General features: G+C 38.9%; 3 protein-coding genes across 3 annotated transcripts; 2 read left to right on the forward strand and 1 right to left on the reverse strand.

Annotated features, from left to right (window-relative positions):
• Nucleotides 1–9,286: 9,286 nt before the first annotated feature.
• On the forward strand, nt 9,287–10,226 carry LOC112595702. Its single transcript, XM_025341001.1, has 2 exons — nt 9,287–9,909; nt 9,968–10,226. The coding sequence occupies exon 1, from the start codon at nt 9,393–9,395 to the stop codon at nt 9,894–9,896; it is 504 nt and encodes a 167-aa protein (XP_025196786.1). The 5' UTR covers nt 9,287–9,392; the 3' UTR covers nt 9,897–9,909; nt 9,968–10,226.
• A 6,889-nt stretch (nt 10,227–17,115) lies between these two features.
• LOC112595701 lies at nt 17,116–18,192 on the reverse strand. Its single transcript, XM_025341000.1, has 2 exons — nt 17,478–18,192; nt 17,116–17,385 (listed from the first exon to the last, which is right to left on the reverse strand). The coding sequence occupies exons 1-2, from the start codon at nt 18,101–18,103 to the stop codon at nt 17,370–17,372; spliced, it is 642 nt and encodes a 213-aa protein (XP_025196785.1). The 5' UTR covers nt 18,104–18,192; the 3' UTR covers nt 17,116–17,369.
• Nucleotides 18,193–20,387: 2,195 nt separating this feature from the next.
• LOC112595704 (nuclear transcription factor Y subunit gamma-like) lies at nt 20,388–21,262 on the forward strand. The gene is made up of 2 exons (XM_025341003.1): nt 20,388–20,546; nt 20,616–21,262. Exons 1-2 carry the CDS (start codon nt 20,475–20,477, stop codon nt 21,246–21,248), a joined length of 705 nt encoding a protein of 234 aa, XP_025196788.1. The 5' UTR covers nt 20,388–20,474; the 3' UTR covers nt 21,249–21,262.
• Nucleotides 21,263–21,283: the final 21 nt, after the last annotated feature.

Genomic DNA, 21,283 nt, shown 5'->3' on the forward strand with positions numbered 1-21,283 from the left:
ATAACATCAATTTTTTTATTTTATATAATACGAATATTGAATTTATGATGGCTAATATATTTTTAAGATATTTATTCAATAAATTTGTAAGTAGTTTGTTTTTCGGACATGATTTTATTAATGCATTATTATTTAACATCATTGACAATTAATGTTAATATATACAATGAATATGAATTATTTACCTTCTATAAGACAATTTAACAAAATATATACATAATAATATTTATAAATTACATACAGTGTGACCCATAAACATAAAAGACGGGGCGTATTGGTGGCGCTCCTGGCAAAAAATGTTGAATGCGCCCTCCTAAAAAAAAAATTTCAAGGAAGAGGGGTTATACAAATCTTATTAAGTGGTAATATGCAGTGACCTTTTTTTTTTAAAAATTGGCGGGCTGATCTCGAGCAATGCATTTCGATGTTAAAAGTGTTCGTAACATCATGTCTTACCGCCAAGCTTACAACATCATTCTTGTCGCTCCGAAATGAAGAAAATAAAAGTGGAGGGGTGAGTGTCGCTTCTATAGTGTTCTATGGTACGACGTACACGCCTTGTAATGGTCCGCATCGTGTACGTGTGTGCATATTTATTATGAAAAAAAATAAATAATATTTTTTTATAAATGGTTCAAGAGATTTTGATTTTATTTGTCGACGGTGTGTTCGAATCGACGTCGGTCGGGATTTTAAGATCTGTAGACGATGTTACCGGATTATCGTTGTTGTCGGTCAAAGTTTTTAGATTTTCGATCCGACGCTGTCGGTTCAAACCCGGTGTTTGGACCGTCGGGCTGTACTCTGGTTCAGGTATTTGTTTATTTTCGTATATTTTTGGCGTACTCACTACAACTCCATCTGGTGTTGTATGATTGTATACAAATTCTGGACGATTTTGGTTGAACAAATCAAACACCTCGCCGCCACCAGATAGTACTGATGATTTTAGTATATCACTAGCGTTTACGTTAGATAAGGAATGTCCGATCACGGACGCTATTTCTTTAGTGCCAGCCAGCACTACGCCCAACGACAGTATGCTTATTACGATGAATTTTATAGTTTTTAACAATTTATCGAAACACACTAAACACCGGTATTTGGAACTGTTTATACGGTTTTTTCGTTTTTCGTTCAATATGTCTTGTTCGATGTCGCGTTCCAAATCATCTATAACATCGGTAATAGTGTTTTTTGTGTTTATGGGTGAAAACGACTGTTCTGGGATATCGACAATCACGTCTCGTTTTTGCCTCGCATGCTGCGTCTCAGGTTTATATACGTCTGGTAATTTAAAATTATCACTACTGTAGGTGACGCACGGGATACCATTTCCCATACCGGACAATATGTCCGCATGGCATTTGTCATCCATTAGATATGGATTGTATAATACGTTACGCACGTATGTGATATACACACACTATATTACATTATACATATTTAATTTCATATACAATAATGCATATGTATGCGTTATTCAAAAAAAAATCATTTTTTGACGAGTTTATCAGTGACCGAAGACAATAGACCCGAAATCAGCGTGACCGCACCCATTGTCGATATTATAGGATCGATATTTTGTCCAAACACATTGTTTGCGTTCGATAATTGTGTAAGGATCATATACGACGTATAAAAATTCACTGGGTATTTTAAATATTCTAACATTTGTAAAAAATTCCGTGTGGGTGCAGCGTTACGTTGTGGTTCGACGGTATCCGTGCCGCAACTCGCATCGACTTTTCTGTGTTTACTGTACGGCGTTTTTCTATATCGTTTACGTTTAACGGACGTCGATCGGATGGCTCGTATTTCGTTTGGTTTGGTGCTGTGACGGGTTTCACTGTCGGTCATTTTTGATTCGGCGTCCGATTTAATAATACCAGTGTCGTCATTTTCGCTATTGCTTTCGTTGCTAGCGTAAATCGGTGTCGGTAAAATAGCAGTGACCCGGTCGGTTTTCATTATGGCGCACGAATCGGATACCGATTTGTCTGTGAATCTAAACGAATTGTACAGAAACGACCGATGCGCTTTTTAACTGACTCATTTTTTAATACTGTATATAGTTGATTATGAAGAGTTTGTAAATCATTTATACCATCATATTGTCGATAATTTTGAAATAGAACCTCGTTTTTTCGAGCTCTCGGATTCGTTACAATCCGAAGTACAATCGATATTGCGCAACGATGGCGGTGTCCGATCGTTACGGTACAATGAAAAACGCGTAGCGCTCGAACGTTTTCGATGTCTATGCGCTATTGACGCATACACGCCGGAATCATTGCATGTGCACGATGAACGTCAATACGGTACGATCTTTTGTTCCGAACCCGAATTGGCAGCGGCTTTGTACATAGGTCGAACTATATTTGGACCGAAAAAAAGCAAAATATACAAAGATTTGAAAAAATGGTTGGTCACCGTTACCGTAGATAGTATAAAATTGAAATTCAAAAAAATCGATCCATACACGCAGTCTCGTAATACCGTCACTATTTGGGGTGATTTATATCCATCGTTTTGTTTAATATTCTTGTATGACAGAGCCCGTGTTATTGACGCGGACGATTGCACGGAATTGCGTTATTTCTATTGTACGAACCGCGAAGACCTTTACGTGGACACACGGTTGCGTAAAACCAATGTACATATAGAGGAATTGTCAAACAAATTGAATCGTTTCGAATGCACATCGACGCGTAACGGAAGGTATACAATAATGGTAAAGAATCGTAGAACCCGTTCGAAATCTCCGGCGAGGTCCGTGCGCAAAAGATCGGCATCGCCGATAAAGCGAAAACAGAAAAAAACCAACCGTCGTCGAAGCCGCAGTCGTAGTCGTAGCCGGAATCGTAGATCGCGTAGCCGTAGTGCGTCCAGAACCCGTTAATATCGGTGACGTTTAAAATTAAAAAAATACCCGCACAATCGTTTATTTCTTGAAATAAGCGTCATACGAATCGTATTCATAATGATCGCTACTATCTGCGTATTTTGATTTTTTTTTGTACTTTTTTTCGTACGGTGGCGGCGGATCCATAATCGATCGTTCGGAATCTGAAACTACAATTAACGGCGCTGTGGGCTGTATCAGAGTGTTTCTGCTTTGCAAAACTCGAGCCATGGTGTCCGTTGTGTTTACATTTTTGTTCAGGTCCGATGAATAGTGCACCACGATACCGGCACCACGATTTTGATAAACACCGGGTTGTGCGTGTGTTCTGTATAGTTTACAGACGACGAGCAACGAGTACTCGTTTCGGTTGTACGTGTCGATAAACTCTACGCGGCACTCTAGTCTGTCGTAAAGAAATCTGGAAATTATTACGAAATCGTTGTCCACCGTCTCGGTGCCGTTTATAAACGTGGGACTGTTGCGAAAATCGCACACGTGGTGATACGGGAAATACCGTTGCAATCGAGCCCGATCGAATTCCACGTTTAGTGTACCCGTAAATATGATTGGTAAATCTGCGTGTCTTTCCAAAATGGTGTTTATAGCGCGCACTACTTGTAACACCGATTCACGGTTCACGAACGATTGTTTGAACCGTTGCCGAAAATGAGCGTAATACAATTCACAATTGTCCATAATCCTGATCAACCGTGATACTACCAAAGTGGCGTCTTCGTAATACGAATCTGATGTATGTTTTTTACCGTCTATTAACAAATAATATTGTTTTTCGTCTACGCCCGACGGTTCGGAACTGTAATAAACGACCGAATCTGGGTGTGTCGATAATTTAAAATGTTGTTTGTTGATGGCCATGTACTCCAAGCTAGTGTGCAATTCCAACATTTTTGGACATATTTTTATATTGGTAAAAGTAGCGTTACCGTTTTCAGATTTATCGAATTCGTTTAAATTGGATACGTTTATGAAATCACTCGAAGGCGCGTATCGGTTTATGATTTCCGAGAGTGTGTTTATATAATCATTGTTGTATTGTATCAGTACGTGCGGCTGTGTCTGTGCGATCGTATCGCGTTTTGTACGATCGCGATCGTTTATCATATGCGTTTCGGCTTCAATGTCCCATAACGTTGTTGCTTCAGTGTCGGCATTTTGTGCGTGCTTAACAGCACCACCACTACCATCGTCTAAAGCAATTTTGCGCGAACTTAATACACAATAAAACAACACTGCGACCACGGCGATTATTAATACAATTAGACTTTTCACGTACATTGTACAATGTTTTGAGCTCACTGACTATTTATATTATATAAGTAGTATTGACGAAACCGCATCATGCCGGTAAACGATACAATGGCTTCGTCTAAATCAGTTTTTGTAATACTATTAGGTATAATGTTGTTCGTGGTGGTCGTCATCGGAACGTTTAGTTTTTACAATAAAGAATCTAAAGAAACAATTGAAACCATAATCGTTGTAGAAAAATCGGAAGATCCGTCAAAAAAACCGGTTTCCGCGCGGATAGGTAAAACGATGCCGGCTAGCGTTGTCGGTAATATCGTCAATTTAGAAACGTTAACGTTCAATCCGCCCAAACAAATAGAGATCCCCGAAAACATGGTCGATTATTTGAATATAAACCGAGCCCGCAGGTATATAACTAAAACAGACGCGTTACCTTTAGAATTAAAAAATTACGTACTGTCGACGACAAAAGAATCGGAGAGCACGACCGGCGTGTTTCCCAAGTGGGACGCAGATGAATCAGATTTTCAAAACATGTGCGTTATGATGCACACTGCTGTAAGATACGTGCACACGTTAGTCGAGAGTTCTCGAAAACCGAACCCGTATCCGTACGACGACGAAAACGACGCGAAATCTAAAATAGATGATTTCGTGAATCGATTGATATTGAAATTCAACAACGTTAAAGATTACAACACAGAACCGTGGGGTAGCAATTGGTATTTGTTCTCCGGTGACCTGTGCTCGTTTTTAGCTCATTACATGTTATTGGAATCGGCGTCTTATAAAACAAACGTAGCCGATATTGTATTGAAAATCATCAAAACTCCGATCGTCTCGTTGGGCAAAAATCGCAAACCGTACGCGTCCGCGTTATTGGGTCCTTGGCTTTTGGCCAATCACGTGAAAGGTTGGTTAAGTATGGCCGTATCCAACGACGATTATCGTACAGCTAGAGACGCGATGATCGCTAAAATTTCGAATATCCCGTTTGGCGAAGGTCTGCACATGGACGGATCGGTTTTCAAAATGAATAACAACATCCCGGTGTTCACGTACATGGAATTCCGAGAATTGATCAACGAACGCAACGTATATTACTTTTATATGGACACGTCATTGACTAACCAAACCACGCTGTTGGACGTTTGCGAATTAGTCATGAAAAAAATAACGCACCCCGTTATAAAGCTAGGTCTGGTCGGCGTCTATTGGCGGACAAACACCAACGAAGCGTTGATCAACACGCAAGCTTCGTACGGTATAGAGATATTGCCCTTTTCTAAATTTATACGGTACAACACGGAAAACTATCAATTTAGTGCTCGCGGACAAGACGTGAACATGGCTTATTTCGAAATGGACACTAAGTACCCAAACATGTCCAAGTATTGGGTTCAGTATCGACGCGTGCACAAACGTGGAGAAACTCCTAAATTGTTGACTTATCCGATACCCGGTATCATATACAAAAAGGTGAATCACGTCGACAGTCAAATGCACGTGTTCGCTAAAGATAACGTAACTCAAGCGTTTACGCCCACAACGGCTATATCGTACGTGATGCGATACAAAAATTACGGAATACTGTATCAGGAATATGCTATAGAGCAGTTCGAAAAGTATCAAGCTATAGAAGTGATAATAATCGATTCGACGTTAAATACAATAACCATATACATACAAATTGATAACGTATCGACTGTGGATTTAGAATATATCACGTGCAACAGCGAATCCGTACCCATACCCAACAAATCCAAGAACCTTGTGATTACCTATTACGATCTAAACACAAACATGTCAAGTTACGTCGTATCGTCAGAACCGGACCGCTTGCTCGCGAGTAATAAAATGTTTCCGGGTACAAACATCACTATAGAACAAGGTCCCAATTATTTTGTATTATACGACGCAAAAAATCCTAAAGTCTTTGTGCCTACAGACGCGAGAGAAGAATATCTCGCGAAAACTATAAACTTAAACGAAAAAACATATACTTTTAAATTTAATTTCGTAAACAATCAATACGAAGTGCTCGAACAATGATTTTTTATAAAGGATTTTCGTAAAATCCATCGGGTATCGGTATCGGGCCGTTTACGATTCTACCGTTGTAACGATATTGACCGTCGAACGTACGTATTAGTAAATCGGTTCGATTGAACGTGAACCACTGACGCACGTCAAATTCAAACCATACGGCGATTTTATGATACAGAGTCGACGTTATGTTCAATCGTTGCGACGGTTTATCGTAAACACCACCGTTATTGGACAATCGCATAGAATATAATTTCAACATGATGGCCGATTCCAAAGCGGTTAGGTCATCGTTTGAATCGAAAACAATGTCTCCGACGTTAGGTGATAATTCAAAGTCTACCGTTCGTATTGTTTTTTCGTCCGTAGCGCTATCGTGTATAACGTTAAGCGGTGAATGTGTGTATACTACGTTGTTATTAGAATGTCGGTTGTCTAAACTGTAAATATTTATACGGGCACACGGGTTGGCGGGATTTAATGAACACGTGTTTTCGCCGATCTGACAAGTTTCTACGGTCGATACGCCGTGCAGGTTTTTTAAAATAAAATCGTCGGCTCTGTTAAACACGGATACGGGTCGAGTGTCGTTTAAATTCTTAAACGCCCAACCGTCTAGGAACACGCTTTCATCGAAATAAGAACGCATTGTCGGTATATCAAAATTCATTGTTTATTAGTATTATCGTTTAACAATTTTACACTTTTTACAAAAAGTTCGTATTCTTTGGTAGTGCTACACAACAACCTATCTATACGTCTACGTAACAAAGACAATTTCGACGATAATTCGTATATGTTGTTTTCTACGCAAACCTCGTCGGCGCGTTCGCGTTCGTCCAATTTGAACAGTATTGGATTTTTATAGTCGCCCACTTTGAACGTATTGTGACCCAAGTACTCCACGTCTATTGTCGGTTGCTTCCATTTAATGTACAGCGATTGTTGAGCCAATACGAATCCATCGTAAACGTCGGACGGAAACGATTTGGGATACGGCCGATCGTCGTAGAACCTCTGCACCAATAACGGCATACGCAAATCATTTTGTTCGTCAATTATTGATACATCGTTGAATTTGTCGTGTAAAAAATTTAAAACATCGATACCCGTATACGGTTCGATGCTGTAGATTTTATTGAAAAACGATACCGATATGGCGTGTATGAGTACAACGCAATTCGGCATCAGTTCCACTTGAAATATGATTTTATCGATTAGGCTCAAATCACCGTCGTACCGTAGCGTACGGACGGAGCTGGCGTCGGGCCACAAAATTATGCGATCGGTTTTGACCATGAATTTGGCTTTAACGCCGTTCCATTTATACGCCCATTTGTACGGTATACCGGGATTAAAACACGACCACATTTGTACTTTGGGCACGACACTAGCAAACAAATCGTTTAACGTTTGCGAGTCCATGGGCATTTCCGCCAGTTTTATAAAATCGTGATATTCTCGAAACATTCGATTTTCGTTTTCAGTCATTTCGTCGTACGTGGTGCCCGTGGGATATTCCGTTTCACAGGCCATGTTGTAATACACTCCGTGCACCGCATCTTCTTCTTTGTTGAACGAAAACCTTATCGATACACCGTCGGGCAGCACAATTGCGCGTCGCGTAAAAATTATACGATAAATCGATTTCACTATCGACGGTGCCGATCTGACAGATGCCGGTAATTTTTCCAACGTTTCAACAGACCGGGTGCGTGATATTGGATAGAATTTACCGTCAATAAACGTGGCCACATACGTTTTAGATTCAGTTTTTTTCGATTGATAAACCCTAGAAGCTAAACGCGTACCATCGTCAAAAATCAATATAACCGTTTTTCGTATATCGTATATGTCGTCGTGGTTGTCAGTAGCAGCATTGCCGATTTTTGATTTACAAAAACCACAAATCAACGATCGTATGTTTTCGACGCACGAACAAACGGATAACATCGGATCCGGGATCGATGAAAATCTATAAATTTTGTCAAAAAAATCCACGGATATCGGTATCTTAAGCGTGCTTTCGCGTTCGTACGTTATTGTTTCCATAATGCACGTGTGTGTGCGTTCGATTCGATTCTATGCGCACGTCAGACTAACGTATACGCGAAGAAAATAAACGTATTTAAACAATTATTGCGCTGGGCACGATAACACTTTGTTTACGTTCGGCAGTGCGTAAAACGTAGTGCCCAGCATCAACATCGAAAGACCGATAGACACGTACGTCCCGATGTCTACGTATTTTTTCTTTGAATCTATGTCTTTTTGTTTTTCGGGATCCGGTTTGTTGGCGTCGATTAATTTGTATCGATTATACAACGTGATTGCGATTAATAATATCGTTAACATTGCGCTTAGGATCAGCAACACGATCATCGATAGTTTCAAAGGTTTGCCGATTTTGTCGCATTCTTGTACCATACCGCCTAAACGAGCGGTTCCATATGCGGTTGACATTATAAAATTTGTTCAAGTAGTTTATGGTAATGTCCGTAAAATATAATACTTTATATTTTAACAACAAATCGAATATACGCTTGATGTCGCGATTGTCGTTCAATCGTTTTTTAAAATTTATTAAACGATATTCTTTTATCGGTATACGCCAAATAGATACGGCGATTGTGTTTCGAATTGATTCTGCCGACACCACGCTTTTCGTAACGTCCGTAGCGTCGGGTATACCGCACACGGTGGTCTAGAGTATCAAAATATTTGAAACACGATTACTACATATATGTAACAAATATACAAAAAAATATTTACCGGTTCTCGGTATACCAGTTCGATGGGTTTTGTCGCGTGCATGTAAACGACGTTTACCGTGGCTTTCGGTAGCAAATAATTCCATAAAGGTAGATCGGTCACATTGGATGAATTTTCGTCTAATAACACGCAATACAGTTTTTCGATGTGATCGCGGCTCATGATATCGGCACGACGGAGAATCGAATCGCAAATGTCAGAAATCGCCGTTTATTCCGATCCTATAAACGAATCGACGGTGAGCCGATGGCCGTGTCACATACACACGAGTGCCGACTGTTACATGTCGTACGTGAACAGTATACAATATCATATAATACCTATTAAAACCGGATGCTCCGAATACGCGTTGCGCGAATATAATCGTCCGCCGTTGTGTTTGAGCATAACAAACGGAATGCAAGCCAACAACGAATTTTGGGAACCGTTGACCACGCGACCCATGCAAATGCCCATGATTTGTGCGTTCGACAAATGCAGTAAACGGTACGATAAAGAATTCGTAAGACGATTGTTTAAGACCATATTTTGTCGATTGACCGAACACGGCGAATATTTTCCAAAAAACAATAATTCGGCTCTGGACATGATACACCGGCACGTGGTTACCGACGGATTGGGCGAAATTGTTTTATGCAACAAGCACCTGTTACTGCGACACTCGACCTACGAATTGAATACTAAAAACGGCAGCGTTGCGGCAAAACCGCAACGCCAAGTCGCCGATCTGAAACGTCGGTATAAATATCAGACGTCGGCTTGGGAACGCGAAGTTTTAAAAGTGTTGTTTCCGCGCAACGATCAACGAGTACCGTTGGAAACCCGTACGTGGCTGGCGTCGTTATTGAAATCGAACGACAACGATGCAAAGCGCACTAGAACGTCATTGGAAACTGCGTGAAACTCATCCAAAAGTATTGAACTTTTTTTTACAATTTTGTTACGTGCGTTTGATTAAATTTTACGTTTCAGATAGAAAAGTATATTTATAAAAATGATCCGGCTCTGTTTGCGTACGCGCCTACTGCTTGGGATCACGAACAACTGTCGACACACATACCCGGTTCAGTACCACGTATAGACAACGCGATCGCTCAACTGTTGTCGGGTCCGGTACTTTTGCATAAACGTAAAATAGTGATTGTCGCGTATTCTATTTATGAAATACCGAATCAAAATATATTGCATATTGTACGTTTACGGAAAAATAAAAACTATTAAAACCGATGAATGGATCTTGTGTTATTATTAAACAGCCTCAACGATGAAATTATATCTAATTTTAAACGTGATCGGAGCACTGGTGTCTACGTTGACCGTACTCTATCTAATATTAGCTTTAATGTATCCGAAATGGGATGCGGTACAGAGTCCTCAGAGTGTATGGGTAAACGGTCGTCGGTTGAAAAAAAAACCGACGGATCGAAAGTGAAACGAAAAGCCACCGTCATGTTTAACGAAACACCGGTTGCGGAAAAATTTACAACGAAACCCATATTGTTCGATATACATAGTATTAGCAACAGTTCCGACGATACGACTGCGGATCTCGGTCCGGAATTGTTGACATACCCCGAATGCCGAGCTTTTATAAATCCGTACGACGTTTTATTATAGTATACTCGTACTACAATGGATTCTGACGATTCGCACGTATTACTTTCACGTGTGAGTTCTGTAATAGACGTGTTACTAAAAAAATGCACACAAATGTCCAAGTACCAAATGTTCAACGCGTTCAAACTGGTATTGATATCGATTCTATTGGTGACGGTACTGTTTGGTCTGAACACCGTAATATTGTATTTATGTTTAATAATAGCGATGATTGTAATGTTGTCTTACTTAATTAGATATTGTGAATCCGATGTTTATAATATTGGTACACGTTATAATAGTGTTGCGATAAATGAAAACAATCAAAAATTAAAATACACCGACGGTGATGCTAACATACAGATCGATAAAAACAAATTAAAAGAATACCGAGCGTTGTCAAAAATAAAACAACAAATCGATAAAAATTAATTAAAAAAATGTGTACCGACGATTCGTTAACGTTTTACGAATTATTAAATATCGCAATCGACCAGAGTCCCGAAGTATTCAAACAAGAATTGCAGTGTTACATTCATCATTTTACCAAATACAATATAATGATGCGATCCATCGACGATTTACACACATTGCGATCTACTATTCATGATTTTCGATCAATCTTAAAAAAAGAATTGCCGATAATTACGTTTTTGAAATTTACTACTTTAGAAGATGAAATACACAATCATATATTTAACATATTTAAACAATTTATTTAGTAAAAAACTACATATTGTACATATATATACATATATACAGAACATTTTTATTATTTTTCATATCGTATCTTTTAAAATTTTATTTACATTAATAAAGCTATGATTCGATGTGCTCGTACTATCGTCGTAATCGGTATCCGCATAAATGCCATCACCACCTTCGTCTGCGTTATTCCTTTTTCGTTTTTTGTTTACTGAACAATCTGCATTTTTTCGTTTTTTCGGAAACACCGGCGTCTGCGATCGCCGACGTCGAATCCCGTCGGAATGGTCGCTTTCGAGATTCGCTTCATCGTCGTCACTAGAACTCGTTTCATTTACAAAACCGTTACCGTCCCCGCCATCATCATCGTCGTCGTTGTAATCTCCACGATCAACGCCACCATGATCGTCGATCATGGGATTAACGAAACGTACGCCTTTGATACCAAAAACGGTATCTGTATCACTATCGTCGTTGTATTCGTCGTCGTCGTCGTCGCAACACCAATTTTTTGAATCGTTATCGTCGTCCGTACCGTTGACATGTCTTATTAATCTTCGCATGGGACCGTTTATACGTTTAAAGTACACTAGTGCGTTATTTCTTTCCACGCCGCGCATATACAAATAGTCTAATCGACGCGTTAGTTCTTTTTCCAAAAGCACATAATCTTCGTGTTGCTCGGTTTTCAAATTTTCCTTGACATTCAACACAAAATCTTCTACTTGTAAATCGGGAATTTTTATATTTAGTTTTGTCGATATGTCTATATTGTAATGTGCTTTGAATATTTTGTAGAAAATTTTTTCGTGCATGGTAACTCTCGCCGAATTCACGGCACCTCCGGCTTTTAGAACCAAAGAACCACCGGTACTGGTGTCTTTGTTAGCGAAATCTCGTGAAACTATTCGCAATAAAGTCTTGCTCATTATATAAAAACCCGATTCTTCGCAAATGCCGCATTGACTTAAAAAATCGTAAACGGCGCTATTATTTCTGTAAACCATGTTTCGATAGTTTACGGAATCTTCGAAATCCACATCTATGTAAGGTTTATAATTTTCTTTGTTACGCGTAATCATATAGTTTTCGTAAATCAACCACCGCATCGTATTCGAAGCGTCTTTCAAGCTCAACGTAGTCGTGGATATGAAATATTGATCCGAAGCTATCATGGCAAACATACTGTCTGCGTACGAGTTTTTAGACTGTTCGTGTATTTGATGACCGCGCAATTGTATCGTATGAAATCTATCAACCACTGCACGATCTATGGACGCTTGCGATTTAAATTCTTTAAATTCGACATGCACGTTTGTCGCCGCAAACACGATGGCTTGCCCGCTCAACGGCAGCTCGTATTTTTGTGTATAAAATTGTTTCATTGACGACGGATCGTTGCCCGTTATGCTTTTTATGAGCGACGGATTCAGCGTTTTCAATTCGTTACAACGTATAAATAATTTTTTAGACGATAGGCCCGAACGCGTTTGCGCTTCTTCCAAATCGTTCAACGAGTCCCCGGACGGATGCATCATATCCGTACAAATGTTAAGAACGTGACTTTTACCGGTGCTCTGCTCTCCGTAAACAACGAAAACTTTTTTACGGACGTTTACGGGAACCATGAGTGTACTGTAAATGTTCAACGCTTCACGTGTGGCGGCCTCTTTGAAATTGGTAGACATGCAGATTTGCAACCCCATTATGTATAATTTTTTTTCAAATTCGTCAGTCTTGTCGATCATTAAACTTTCAATGACTTTATTATAAATGTGTCCGTAACTTTTGATATTCGGCACCGATTTTATTTTCATATTGAAATTGTTTAGATTTTTATAATGATCAGACGGTTTGGGCATATTAACAATACCAAAAGCTTCGCACAACGTCGCAAACGATCGACATTTCAATATCGAAGCCGCTAAAATTATCCCTACTGTTGCCGTCCGTTGGTCAATGTTTTCAAACGTAGCGTATTTACAATTGAAACTTGACAACCGATCGTAGTACGAAGCGGCGGGATCGTTACATGAAAACAAATCGCCATTTTCGTCGTTCGGTTTGTACGGCAATCTGAAGACCTGACCGAAATGCTGAAGCCAATCCTTGGGCAACACATTTTTTTTGTGCACAAACACGGTTTGACAGAGTTTATGATAATTGCATAAAATCGTCAACCCGTTTGACGATAACAATTCCAATAGGTAAACAACAAATTGACGGTCGAACGGTAAATATTCAATTATATCGTTTACATTCGGCAGAGTTTTACGGTGTTCTATTTTTTCCAAAAATTCCTTGATGTTCGTGATATTCCACACATGTCGGATGCTCAGCATCGCGGGTTTCAACAACAATTCCACAAACAACATGTCCGTATTATTTCGTATCGTGAGCACTACACGGTTCACGGTTTCCCGTATTCGCAAAATATCTAAATTCTGTTCGTTGTACGCTTTCAGAGGACGTCCCATTGGCCATACCGATGAAAACAAACCTTTATTAAATTTGACCAAAGGCGTTTTCGATGAATACAGACCGGTAATTGTGTTGAACATTCCGACCGACGTGGCTATCATAAATTCGTTGCTTTCACAAAACCTCGTTACTTTAAATTTGGAAGCTTTGGATTTTAAAAAATCTTTTACTATTACATCTTTTATGTCTTTGTTGAACCAATTGGTTAAAAAAGACACACGTTCCAGCGTTTCGTAATGAAACATATTGTCTTCGAGTATGTACAAATGATGATTGAAATATTCTAAAAAATGACATTCTCGACAAATATCGACCATAATGTTCATGAATTTATCTATATACATTTTTTGTACCTTTAACATTTTAGAACTATACATTTCTACAAACGCTTCTGGTGAATTTACACCCAATCGGTTACAAGCCAACAAATCGAATATATCGGTAGTGTTCATGTCCACTGTGATTTTTTCGATTACAAACAATCGAAGGTACGCCAACGTTGTCGATGGATCGTGAACGTACATCTGTTCCATGATCATGTCGTACGTCGCTACGAAATGTCGAACGCTCGGATCTACGACGTCGGCGTATAGCGCACGTATAAAATGATAAAATTCTTTGCTATTCACAGTTCTCAGTGTTTTTTGTAACGCCACAACGTAATGTTGAATATTCAATCCGCCGCAATGTATCGCACTATAATATACGTATTTGTCGAAAACGCCCGGCGCTATCAATCGAGTCGCCGGATCTAAAACGGTTACTGGATTGCGGTCCGCGAAAAATAGTGTGTTGAATTGTAACAGGTGTTCGTCCAATTGATTTTGAAACACGAACACCGTGTTTATAAACGTCGGGTCATCGTTCAATCTGGCATAATTCACAACGACGCCGGTTTCGACAGATTCTGTTGATATTGTGTTCGGCAACACTCGCCGAGATATCGACGTTGCCAACTCGCACGTCGAATGTATAATGTTATTTATATACGTGCATAAACCGGTGTGTTGGTTTTTATAAACACCATTGTCGACCGTTATCGATAGAACGTCTTTAAAATTTAATATACTGTTTTGACGTTTGGTGATTTCTGAATGAAGTGTAAGATATTTTTTACCAACGTCAATAGTGTTAAGAACAATACAATTATCGTTCACCCGAATCGTCGACAGCGTGCAATTGTCGTAATACGCGTACCGAACGCTACCCGCGAACACTACCAAAGCGTCGAGATCCGCTTCGTTTTGCATGGTTTGTTTATACAGTTTTCCCGGAGTTTTAGCGGAATACGGTAACGGCATGAATTTTGGAATATCTATCATTATTTCAATATCATCGGCGTATTTTGAATTGATACAATTGATTATGTTTTCTTGAACCGAAATCGACACCATTATATCGGAATATAAATGATAACCGCAATTCAAATTCCACAGAGACACAATAGCTCGTTTGTCTATTTTCTTTAAATACGATTCGACTTCTTTGCACAGTTCGTGCACTTTGTACTCGCTCAAATGCACATCAGTATGATTTCCGTGACACGACATACAATCCAAATCCAAAGCAAACGGACGCACAAACGATAGTTCGTAAGCCACGGACAATCCGTGACCATTATCGCGGAACGCGGTTTGTAAATCACGACACGTAATCGAATTTTCGTCGTATTTAACATAATACCGATTTGTGGACTGAGAATAAAGAACAAACGGTTCACAATTCAAATCGTTTTCGGGTTCGTACGTCCTGAAATGGTGTTTTTTTAAAAAATCAATTTCCAATTTTTTCGTAACCGAACACGTCGCAATTAATAAATTACTCATTTTAAGCACGCGTGATTTTTTTTCGTTCAAATTACGTACATGTGCATGCGTATTCACCAGCCGCACAATAAACACTGACCGATTATAGGATCGGTATCTACGTTATATATGTAGTTTGTATTTTAAAACATGCGCGAATTTGCATACCGTCATGACGCCGAAATCTTCGCCGTTAAACGCTACGCGTATCATGTTCATCGCAATATTGTTTACGGTATTCGTGTTGCTGTATCTGGTAAGGATTAGACAAAAAACCGAAGATCACGCTATTGTAAACTCTGCCGTGCGCGACAGTGAATTCAAACAGTGCGAGTTCATCATATACGACAAATCGTCGCAAAAACATTGCGATCGTTTAATTGTTGTTGAACCGTTCGGTTGGACGTTATGGAACACTAGGAAAAATTTATTTATTTTAAATACAGAACGCGATATACAGTGCGTGGGTCAAAACGCCGGTGCGGTGCACGTGATGCGCGACGAATTTTACGAAACGTGTTTGGATGTCTCTAATGATTACATAACGAAACATTATATGTCGCTTTACGCTGAAAACATCACTACGACACGGATACCGTACATCATCGGCACCGATGTTTTTAAAATAACCGACGCCATAAACGAATTGCTGAATCGGGATCTGTTACAATACGACGTCGCACAGTCAATGTACAAAGATAATATAGTACCCAAAACCAACAAGTTTTCGGTGAATCGTATTGGAAATTACGTACCGTACAAACGTAACGTGTACGATTACGAAGCGTATCAAATCGACAAGGAACGCGCAGCTATTATAAAACACAATATCCGGACGCAGTACAACAACTTTATAAAATTAAAAGGTAAATCGGAACAAGACGAGTTTCTTGAAAAAATCATAGCGACGAAGAACGTGTACGCAGAACGTGAAATAGACGTACAGAAACGACGCCGAGAAGATGAAATCAGAAAAAAAACCACAAACGCACACCATGATGACCAAAACGATAACGGTACCGCGTACAAACGAACGGAATAAAAGATGTATAGAAATCAACCAATCGTACATAAAATTATCTAAAAACAAAAAAATCAAATCCGATCAAATTAAAAGTTGTATTTTGTACAAATACTGCGGTGGTTATTTGTTGTTCGAACTGAACAACGACAACGAACCGATACAGATTTGGCGCGATTTCAATCGTGGGAAATTTCCGTTAAAAACTCAATACACGCCGTTACACAGATTCGTAGAAAAAATAAAATTATTCGAACCCGACGTCATATACACTAATGACGCGGAACCTTTACAAAATTTAAATTTGACTTACACGCTAAATCCATTTTTTATACCCATTCACGAACTCTTGAAGCAATTGTGTTCGAATACAATAGATACGGTTCGGTTAACGTCAAAATCTATCGTACCGACATACCAATCGCTAAAGGAATTGGATCCCGGTATCACGTACAAAGAATACAAACAAATATACAATATACGTTAATTTTTTATTTTTTTAAAACCACAAATATCGCAAACATTTATTACGGATTCCGATTCGTCGCCGCTACGCAGTTGAATCGTGGAAGTCGTAAAAACGTGCAAACATTGATCCGAATTGAAAAAAAACGTAGTACGTGCCGATGGATACATAGGATCATCGACGGCGGTTTGACGTTGTTCGATGAAAAAATTGGGTGCCGGTAAATCTCTTGAACTCGTCTGCATCAATATTCTATAATCACCGGCGGTTGTATTTGAAAAATACTCCTTGTAGAATATGTTAAGACTGGATGTCGCTATTTTTTTACAAAATAAAAAAATACATATTTATAAATCGATGGCACTGGGTTTATCGCGAACTATACTATTATGTGATATATACACATACCATTCGGTTTCATGATAAAACGCCGTCAATATTCCGTACGTGATTTGTTCTTCAGTGTATTTGTACACGTACACCAAATTGAGATTGGCGCTCAATACTAGTTCAACGTGATATTTCAAATGACGAGCCAATTCAAATATATATTCTATATAACCACTCGATCGTAAACAATGTAACAACATTGAAAATTCTAGGTTCGGTTGCCGATCGGACCGACGATCGGTTTCTAAATAACCGGAATCCACTTTTAAATAAAAGTTTAGCGATTCGATAACGTTGTCCCAATCTATACGGTTTCTAAACACGAACGCGCGAGTCGTGTAAATCAATCTACTAGCGTTTATGCACATCAACGGCGTTTTACTGAAATATTTTTCTAAAAACGATACGTTTTCACACAGACTCTCGTCTAAAATATTGTCCAGACACGCCAACGATATGACTTTACGTGGGTTTACACATTCTAAATTGTTCGGTATACAATCGCATTTCAAAATTTTCATCGTAAATCCGCATTGGTTTTTCGGAGTATACTGTTGCTTTAATTTCTCGCGTACGTCCCGCACGCTATGACTTTGCCGCATGATCAAATTTTCGTTTATAAATTGTTGTTCTATAGCGCGCATCGATCGCGACGCCGACGCCAAACGGCGTTGAGCCGGATTCGAAAAACTTACAATCGAAATAGTTTCATGCGCATTCGGTGTTTTTAATATAGTATCACCTGTCAGCGAGTTTGAAGTTGACAAATTCCCGAAATTCGGCACCGACATCGCGTGCATTTGGGAAAACCGTAATTTCTGCTACTATATAGGTATATATAGAAATTTCAATTTATCATAAATTATAGCGCGCGGACACACGTTCAAAAAAATGACAGCTTCGTCGATTTCGAATAACGAAAATGAATGGACCGTCGTCACGACGTCAAAACGTCGTAATAATATCGAAAACGTACTAGTGAACGATTATCACAATACGTTACGAGCGTCCAAACGCATGAAAAACTATAAAGGTTGCATCGACGTTCCCGAAAACGTAGAAACGTTGATACGCGAAGCCGATGATTCGGAGATTTCATTGAGAAAACAATTCATCGTGTTCGTTTCGCTGTTAAACAGCATATCACAAAAGCTAATCAAAGAAAAACGTGTTTTAAATCTGAAACGTAAACTATTGTCCGAAGATGACGATGATTACGACGCGCAATCGGCGTGCAAGAAAAACAAAACGCGTCGGAGCAGCAGTTGCAGCAGTAACGAGTCGTTTGTAATTCGTAATAAAATGAGCAAAACCGAAGCTTCTATGTACGATAGAGCCAAAACACGTCAATCGGTGGTGCCCGTAAAAATGTACAAATGCACGTCGTTGGGAGCTAGACTCGCTACGGCGCTGTTTTGTTTACACGACTATAAAAAAGAAATAACAATAAAAACAATTATATCCATACACGCCGATAAATACCAATCGGTAAAAGACGTCATTGAATTGAGTTCAAAATCCATATACAACATAAGTGAAGAATTGAAATCCGTAGACGTCGAATCGTACAAAGACTTACCGATAGATTTTCGCAAAACCATGTGTTTTTCTATATTGGACATTGCGAATTTGTTATGTGACAAAAACGTCACATACATCTTGGCGCGTATGGATTATGATTTGTATCTCGTCACGGCGCAATCCGCTGTCAATAAACTAGCGTACACCAGCATCGAACCGTACAACGCACTAATAGCTATATTCTTGAAACTAGGCGTAGAACTCCGGAACAAAGCGAAAAAAAGTAAAGAAATACAAGAACAATTCAAAGTAAACCCTACGGAAACCATGAAATTGATTTTAGACAATCTGAAATCGTTTAGGGAAGATGAATTGGCCAACAACCGTCTATTGGATTCCAAAAACGTTAAAAGTCAAATGCGTTTTGATCCCGATATAGTGTACTATTGTTTCGAGGGACCGTTGCATTTCGATAGTCACGTCAGCATCGCATATAAAATAGTAGGCGACGAAATGTTTCAAGTAAAATATTATAAAAATTGCATATTCGACGTTATCGGCACTAAAAACGAATTGTTTTACAATAAAAATTGGATAGAACGTTTAGAACAAATCACAGTGACTCCCAAAATAGTCGTTAAAGAATTTACCGGTAAACAATTCCACTTGTACGCAAAAGCGATTAAATCGAAATTACAAGACGAATATATGTTATCTTTACCTATTATAGTTTTTGGTGGATATTGCTTCGCCACGTTTTCGCTGTTGGACAAATGAAAACGATAGGTGTTGGCCACCAGAGAACCGAAAGACATGTCTTTAATGATGTCCAATATATGCTTTTCGTTTTTAATTTTTTTATAATATTCCCGACACGTGTAACACAGTAAAATTAAATCGATATTGTAAATAAAATTTACAAAATCATTTATTATAGTCGCGTCTTTTGTATTCTTATACATTATTTGCGATAATATGGACGACGCGTGCATCACCGACCAGAAAATATTGCCCCAAACGCCAACTTCGAACATGGTATCATCGACAAAGACAAAAGTCTCGATGTTTATCTTGTAATATCGATCGAGTTTTCTCAAAAATCGTTTTACACAAATCATGTAACGCAAGTACGGGATGTTTACTGTTATTTTATCGGAATTGACATCATCATCTATATTAATGTCACCGACATTCGTTATAGTTATAAATTGTTCGGCGCTAGCTTTGAATCTATTCACAATGTCCACGCGACCATCGTAAGCGAGCTCCGATTTAGCTATCGATTGTAATAATTTTTCCGATCTGACATAACGATCGTTGTCTTTTTCAGAATACGACGCTTGATCGTTCTTCATATTTTATTTTTACAGGAGGGATTCTCTCGTGCGATATACTATTTAAGCTAGAGTATAAAATAAATTCTCTTCCAGCGTGCGGTGCTCATTCTACTGAAAGCTTTTCATACAATTGTAAATCTTATTGCGCCAATTCACTATGAGTAACGCGAATCAACCTACTGCACCTACCAATAACAATGGTAGCGGTGATGGTATTAACACCAACATGGTAATTATATACAAGTTTTTTTTTTCAATTCTTCTTGATCTAAATTTTCACTCTTTCTATCTATTGTAGATTTCTATGAATTATGGTTATACCCAACAGCAGCAACAATCGTCGCCACATATGAATTATCAGCAGAAACCACCTCAGATATCCGCTAATTCTATATATCATCCACAACAAATGTACAATAATGTTCCACCGGTGTACACTCCAAACTCGACGCAAATTCCACATTATAATCACCACCAGCAGCAGCAACAGCAACAGCTGCTGCCGCCGCTGCCAACGCAACCTACACCGACCGACGGTAATTTTTTACCACCTCCGGTACCATTGAACAATTCATACGAATCGGAATTGAACAATATAAAGTCAAACGATGACATTATGGAATTCAAACTCAACGATAATAAAATCAAAGAGTATAAAACCGGCGAACTTAAAGAAGATTATTTAAAGTTGTGCGACTTGAACATTAGAAATTTTCAAATTTTACACAAGATTTATATGCATTTACCAAACAATTTGGAATCCGACAAGAGGAATAAAGATTATTCGATTGTCGCTTTATTCTATATGGCATACATGACGGTCGCTAAAGACTTGTGTATGAAATACGATAGTATCGAAGATTTGGATCGTGGTTCTGGGTGCCGACAAAATTACTGTAAACAAATCATTGAGACATCCTATTTTTATTAAATTCGATTTCACTAAAGACGTCTAACAAATAAAAT

Source organism: Melanaphis sacchari, unplaced genomic scaffold (genome assembly GCF_002803265.2).
Source record: "Melanaphis sacchari strain LSU unplaced genomic scaffold, SCAv2.0 Contig298_pilon_pilon, whole genome shotgun sequence".
Lineage (NCBI taxonomy): Eukaryota > Metazoa > Arthropoda > Insecta > Hemiptera > Aphididae > Melanaphis > Melanaphis sacchari.

Excerpts from the sequence above, each read along its gene's own strand:
- LOC112595702 (XM_025341001.1), top strand. The coding sequence starts at position 9,393 with ATGCAAGCCAACAACGAATTTTGGGAACCGTTGACCACGCGACCCATG.
- LOC112595701 (XM_025341000.1), bottom strand. The coding sequence starts at position 18,103 with ATGCGCGCTATAGAACAACAATTTATAAACGAAAATTTGATCATGCGG.
- LOC112595704 (XM_025341003.1), top strand. The coding sequence starts at position 20,475 with ATGAGTAACGCGAATCAACCTACTGCACCTACCAATAACAATGGTAGC. Across the intron at positions 20,547-20,615 it reads ATGGTATTAACACCAACATG|ATTTCTATGAATTATGGTTA; the intron begins GTAATTATATAC and ends TATCTATTGTAG.